This window comes from Mus caroli, unplaced genomic scaffold (genome assembly GCF_978045245.1).
Source record: "Mus caroli unplaced genomic scaffold, Mus_caroli_1 scaffold_6, whole genome shotgun sequence".
In the NCBI taxonomy this organism is placed as follows: Eukaryota; Metazoa; Chordata; class Mammalia; order Rodentia; family Muridae; genus Mus; species Mus caroli.
This window is the reverse complement of record NW_028227261.1, coordinates 119,779,720-119,786,236: the sequence shown is the minus strand read 5'-3', so window position 1 is coordinate 119,786,236 and position 6,517 is coordinate 119,779,720. Positions and strand designations below refer to the sequence as shown.

The window sequence follows — 6,517 nt, the reverse complement described above, 5'->3', positions numbered from 1 at the left end:
GTGGCCCAGCCCCTCCGAGAGGATGGGGCTGCAAGAAGGATTCTGAAATGCTCTCCGTTATTCCAGAGAGGCTCCGAGAACTCGGACTTTTATAACTTTCTTTTTTTTTTTTTTTTTTTTTTTAAAGATTTATTTATTATATGTAAGTACACTGTAGCTGTCTTCAGACACTCCAGAAGAGGGCGCCAGGTCTCGTTACGGATGGTTGTGAGCCACCATGTGGTTGCTGGGATTTGAACTCTGGACCTTCGGAAGAGTAGTCGGGTGCTCTTACCCACTGAGCCATCTCACCAGCCCCGACTTTTATAACTTTCAACTCCATCACGGCCTTCCATGGTTACCTCTTGGATAAATTTAGTATATATTACATACTGCTCGGAAGTACTGTGTCTGTCTTCATCATCCTTACTGTCACTGTCTAGCGTGACTTGGTTAACTACATGATCTTCGGGCAACAAAAAGACCTCAGAAATATTAGATTGTATTAACAGGCACTTAACCTCTCTAATGGTTACTGTGACTAGAGAATGTTATTAGAAAATAACCCCGGGTTGAAATGGCTCGTGTTCAAAATATCTATATTGATGTGGGGTTGGTGGTACACGCACGTAATCCTCATATTTGAGAGGCTTAGACGGGGAAAATCTGCAATCAGAGGCAGTCTGGGCCACGTAGTGAGACGCTGTCAAGCACACAGCAAAAGATAGGTATTGGTTTTAAAAACTACAGAAATAGCATCAGTCCCGACAGTAATAGGGATACAGGATTCTGAAATAACCTAATAGCTTCAACCTTGAGTAGCATTATCGTTTTGAAAAATTCTCTTTGGAGAGTTTTGGGGTGTATGTTATAAACCATTCTATAACTATGAATGTACGTACAAATATATCTCACGTCTTAACACGACTGGAAAACTTTAATTCCTTATCATATATTACTATGATGTAGAAAGTGCCCCCCCCCCCAGACCTTTTTTTTTTTAAGGAGTTAGACAACTCACACACACTAGGCAAATAGGCTGGAACTGAGTTACACTCTCAGCCCCAGAGCTGATTCTGTAGTTTGACATTCATTTATCTCATTTGGGAATAATATTAGGCCTTTATTTAGCTGCATGTGTGCTCACTAGTGCTAATCACTTTTTCCTGTGGTTGGAATACTTCATACATGTGGAATTATTCCGTTTCTTTTACATGTATTTGAGCACACAAATAGGAAACTCAAGACTTGAGCTTTGAAGATTAAAATACTCTATCATATTCTAATTGTTTTACAACTACTGCTTTGCACAGATTTTCTCTTCCCACTTTTGAGTATCATTGTGCTCTTGGTATTTTTAAGAGGAAAATGGCTTTATTGAGATCACATCACTATAAGTTGTCGATCACAGACTCAAAGCAAGGCAAACTGATTTATGTTAAATTCTAAACAAGCTTGTATTGGTTTACCACAAACTTTTGATGTGTTTTCAGTAAGCATTAACATTCCTTTAAAAATCTGTTTAGGAAGACTGAAGGTGGGTGTGGGTGTTCTTTTCTCCACTTAAGTTCGCAGTCTTGGTTTTCAGTGTTCACTTCTGCACGTTCTGCATTGCCTGAGTAACCACAACAGATTTGCTGATTTCCAAGGTATAATTGAGATTCTTCTCACTTTGAGTTTTTCTCTATCTACTCACATCTTAGGAAAAGTCTATCAACAGAGGTGAAAGGATCAAGCTGGAATGCCAGCCAGTCTTATCAGACATTCTGATTTTTTTCAAGGAGCCCAAAATTCAAATATAAATATCAATTCTCTGGCTTTTAAAAGGGAGCATATGAATGTAGGCTTCACTTGTTCTAGATATCAAGGCTCATGATATAGAAATCTGTCACCACTAAATAGCAACGAAGCAGAGCTTTGTGTTTCAGAGTGTCAGGGATTAACATTTTGTAGGGTTTTATAGGCATACTACTATCTAGCTGGCATTGCAATGTCAATCTTAATGCTGTAAACTTTGTCTAAAATATGAAACAAATAAGCAGACAGAGTTTTACTTGTCAATTTTAATAAAACGAAAAATGTACTACAGAAACTGCTTTTACATTTGCATAATAGTCAGGCAGGATACGGTGCCCTAGGGCACAGTCACACAACCAGTGACTGTCCCAGCCCTGCAAATCAGCTTTATACACGCACAGTACTTTAAACCCTTCATCCGTCCCACTAAGGAGCAGCTTCCTGTAAATGTCCATCTCTAGGTTTCGTCCACTGCTCTGGTTAAGTTCACCTTCACCCCATGGGTTGTTTTGCTTTGTCCCCCACGAAGGCCAGCTATGAAAATCTGGGGCCTGGGCACTCGGGTGCTGCCTTCTCTCTTGGACTGGGTGCTAGCCTCTTTCAAAGGATACACCTGTGAGGTGTTATCTCTTCTCATGTGACTAAGGTCAGTCTGGACGGAGTGAGTAATTTTCTGGCGCAAATTAGCCTAGATAGAAAGAGAAAATAGGGAATAATGTTTCTCTTTAAAAAATGCAAAAAATCAGGCATTTAGTTAATATTTGCCTATTAATTTTCCATTTCACAAATAAATAATACATTTTTCTGTGATGGTGAGGATGATGATAAGGAGGCTGAGGATGGGGAGGAGGAGGAGGAGGAGGATGGGGAGGCTGAGGGTGGGGAGGATGTGTATGGTATGATTGCAGGCATGTGTGTTGCGGCCTGCCCGCAGTCCACAACACGAACGGTTCAACTGAGAATGGCAGTTCGAGCTGAAAAGAGAGGAATCTAGACGGGGCAGAAGAAAGAATGGGGCCAAGACGATTTCATGTTCAAAGCCCGCCTTTTTAATTCCAACATTCAGTTATAAAGGAAGGGGGAGGGAACCCAATTTCCTGCCAAGTAACTCGGGATCCAGTAGCAGGACGAACATGTGTGTGCCTCCAGGCAGAAAAGCCAACAGGGTCCAGCAGTGGGCATGGCAGCACGAATGAGCAGGAAACTCCACCCTTGAGCAAGCAGGTTCAAGCAGGTGGGGGAAGGGAGAACACATCTCCTCCCATTAGTTAACAAAAAAATAAAAAAAGAAAAGGCTGGCCTGAGGCAGAAAAATTATCTATGCTAAATAGTTCTGCCTGAGTTCTTAGGGCTAAAGAAAAAACCTGTTTTCGTGGGATTCCCTATCTTTTCTAATGGTAAACTGTATCTGGCTAAGACTGTCTTTAAAGCACTAACGGAATAGTGCTGAGCTGTAGGCTCTGACTTTATAATGCTAATTAGTGCTGAATAGGTAACTACCTGGTTGCATTTTAAGTAGGGCGTTGGAACCCTGGCTAAGTTTGACCGAACAAATTTAGAATAACACTGAGTTGATATTCCTCTGCAATTTTGGATGACAGGCGGGGAAACAGGGAGAAGGGGCAAGACCGGCTGGCTCCTTAGTACAAGGCCAATTGGCTATTTTATTTGGGTGGGGGGCAGTGAAGGGCTTGCCCTTTCGACAGCACGGTCTCCAACCTCTCTCCCCCCTATAAGTTAAGTTTAAATAGGCAACGCTTAACTGAGGTGATCAAATGATTTTCTCATCCGTAGATGAGTGGGCCTTTAACCTTGGCTTGGGTGGACATTAACCTGATTCCTCCCGTGGGTGTTGTCAGGACCCACATCTGTGGCTCTTGGTATCTTTTGGGGAGGGGAGGCAGAGCCTTAGGTATTTTTGATTTTTAGCTGGAGTCAGATACCAACCTCCTTCAAATCAGGTGTGTCCTTTAACCTAGGCAGGTCTCAGATTTCCAAGTAGCTGAAAGAACATGCTTGCACCACCAGAGCTGGAGAAAAGGTGTTCTTTTATATTTAAGATTTATTCTGGTTTTTCACTTATGTGTATGCATCTGTGTACTTGTTTGAGGGCTTGCAGAGACCAGATGAGAATGTCAGAGCTGGAGCTGGCAACTGGAGCTGCCCAAGTGTGTGCCTGGAACTGAACCTAGGAAATCTGCAAAAGTGGCAATGGCCACTCAGCCACTTTCCCCAGCCTGGAAAATGCTTTTAAAACTGTGAAGGAAAGAGCAAGTGTCCTTGTTTAGTACCTGGAGGGTGTTAGTCAAGAGTGGGTTCACTCTTCCATATGTTTATACAGGTCTAAAATTAGAAGACAACCTTACTATACAGGACGCTGGAAACTTATAAATCATGCTAATTACTTCTATGTCTGCAGGGAACTCTGTAGGACTTATTTCTTTTATATAAACAATTTAACTTACCAACTCTACGGGTAACAACATCAAACACCTCCACCCCCACCCCCACCCCCACCCCCACCCCCACCCCCTGCCAGCTTACAAACAATTTAGGAAGCACTGTTACAAACCAGTTTTATGGCTTTTCTTCTTAGTTCCCATTCGTTCCACTCATATGTTCTCATGGTCGTGGGTGGCAATATGTGTGTATCTGTCTGTGTGCCGTTGTCACACTTTGTAATTGGCTTTATATAATGCTTGTCAACATCTCTCATCTAAAGAAACACAAGTTTGTAGTTAGCAGTTATACAAAGTAAACGCCATGTACAGGTAACTAAAATTACTCAGCTGAGACTGCCAAGAGACTAAGGAAACACTTTGGGAACATGGAACATGCTTGTGAATGCCAGCAAGGAAGAACACACAGTCGGCAGGCCTGTGTAATTGTGCTCCTGCAGAGTCCGGCTTTGTGCGTGATTCGTGAGCTTATTGTGCAAGGGTATTTTAGAGGGAAAAGGCATCATACATCATCAAGCTTTCAAATGTCTCTTCCTACTCTTCACAGCGGGTAGTGTAAGTGGAAATAGGAAGCAAAACTAGTTATTAAATATTAGGCATAAATCACATGTATTTGACCCTCTTTAGGATGTGTTTTGAACTTGAACATCCATAAGAGATCACCCAAATTTTTTTTTTTTTTTTTTTTTTGGTTTTTGTCTTGATGTGAATATATTGGCTTTCTCCAAGGACACCTGATATTAACTATTAGTAATCCTGGGCTAAGAACATTTGCTTATGTTGTGCTCAGTGGCATCAGAGATAGTTAGAGAGGAACAGGTGGTAGTAAGGAGGAGGAAAGGACAGTCACTTCCCATAACAGCTGAGATGCACTGATCATCTAGCAAGACTGAAATCTCTCATGATATAGTGGAGTAGATAAAAACATAATAAAAAGATAGTTAAGATAAAAGATAATTCTATTGTTAGAATAGAAGTAAATGGTAATTAAATAAGACAGTAAGGACTCTATGGGAGATAGAGGGAGAAATCCCACTTCCATGGGTATCTGAAGGTCACTGGAGAACAACTGTGGATTTAAAAAACACAAAGGATCTGGGCAGTAGTGGTGCACACCTTTAATCCCAGAATCTGGGAGGCAGAAGCAGGTGGATTTCTGAGTTCGAGGCCAGCCTGGTCTACAGGGTGAGTTCCAGGACAGCCAGGGACACACAGAGAAACCCTGTCTCAACTCCCCCCCAAAAAACCAAAAAACCCACAAAGGAGAAATGTTTAACGGGAGTAAAAGAAATATTAAGAATGATAAAACAAGACAGGACTCTGGCAAGGAGAGTCAAAACAGAGAGGAAAAGGCTAAAGTTAGCACACAAGGAAATTTAAAGCAGCATTGTCGAAGCAAGAGGATTGTGGGTTCACGGCAAACACAGGCTCCACGAGAGCATGGCTCGTTAAACACACACACACACACACACACACACACACACACACACACACACGGCATCAGAAAGGGCAGACTTGGTGGCACACACCTTTAATTCCAGCACTTGGGAGACAGAGGCAGGTTAGGCTGTTCTTTGTGAGTTCAAGGCCAGCTGCTATACATAGCAAGTTCCAGGCAGGCCAAGGCTCCAGAGTGAGACTCTGTCTCAAAAACCAAAAGTAGGGCTGGTGAGATGGCTCAGTGGGTAAGAGCACCCGACTGCTCTTCCGACAGGTCCAGAGTTCGGATCCCAGTAACCACATGGTGGCTCACAACCATCCGTAACGAGATCTGGCGCCCTCTTCTGGAGTGTCTGGAGACAGCTACAGTGTACTTACATATAATAAATAAATAAATCTTTAAAAAAAAAAAAAGTAATTAAAGGGGGTTGGGGGGCAATAGTTCATGTGGAGATTAGACCAGTTATGAAAGACTATCATAAAATCTTCATGAGAATAATTTGAAAAAATTCCTAGAAAAATAAAAGTCATTAAATTTGATATAAGAATAAGAGACTGCTGTACCTGAAAAATATCTTATAATATTAAATTAGTTGTAGGAATATATATTAAATATAACAGAACTGGGCAAAGTCAGCTCAATCTGAAAGTAAAGTTGTTTTAATCTTGAAGGTAAATTAATATGTAGTGATTGTCAACACGGGCAGACTACAGAGCAAATGCTGAATCGTCTCTCAATAGATGCAAAAACAAGTTGATATTGTCTCAGCAAATGATATAATGGGGACTTTTAGCCTGCTAAATTCCATAGGGGTGGGGGTGGGGACCCTACAACAGACCAC

General features: G+C 41.7%; 1 protein-coding gene across 5 annotated transcripts in view; it reads right to left on the bottom strand.

Annotated features, from left to right (window-relative positions):
- Nucleotides 1–2,033: 2,033 nt before the first annotated feature.
- Cfap206 (cilia and flagella associated protein 206) overlaps nt 2,034–6,517 on the bottom strand; it is a 45,773-nt gene continuing 41,289 nt past the window's right edge. For all 5 annotated transcript variants that reach the window (XM_021160310.3, XM_021160307.3, XM_021160308.3 and 2 more), the window contains exons 12-13: nt 4,349–4,492; nt 2,034–2,464 (exon numbers count right to left, since the gene is read on the bottom strand). In XM_021160310.3, coding sequence (XP_021015969.1) covers nt 2,234–2,464; nt 4,349–4,492 — 375 coding nt within the window. In that variant the 3' untranslated portion in view covers nt 2,034–2,233. The remainder of the gene's footprint in view (nt 2,465–4,348; nt 4,493–6,517) is intronic.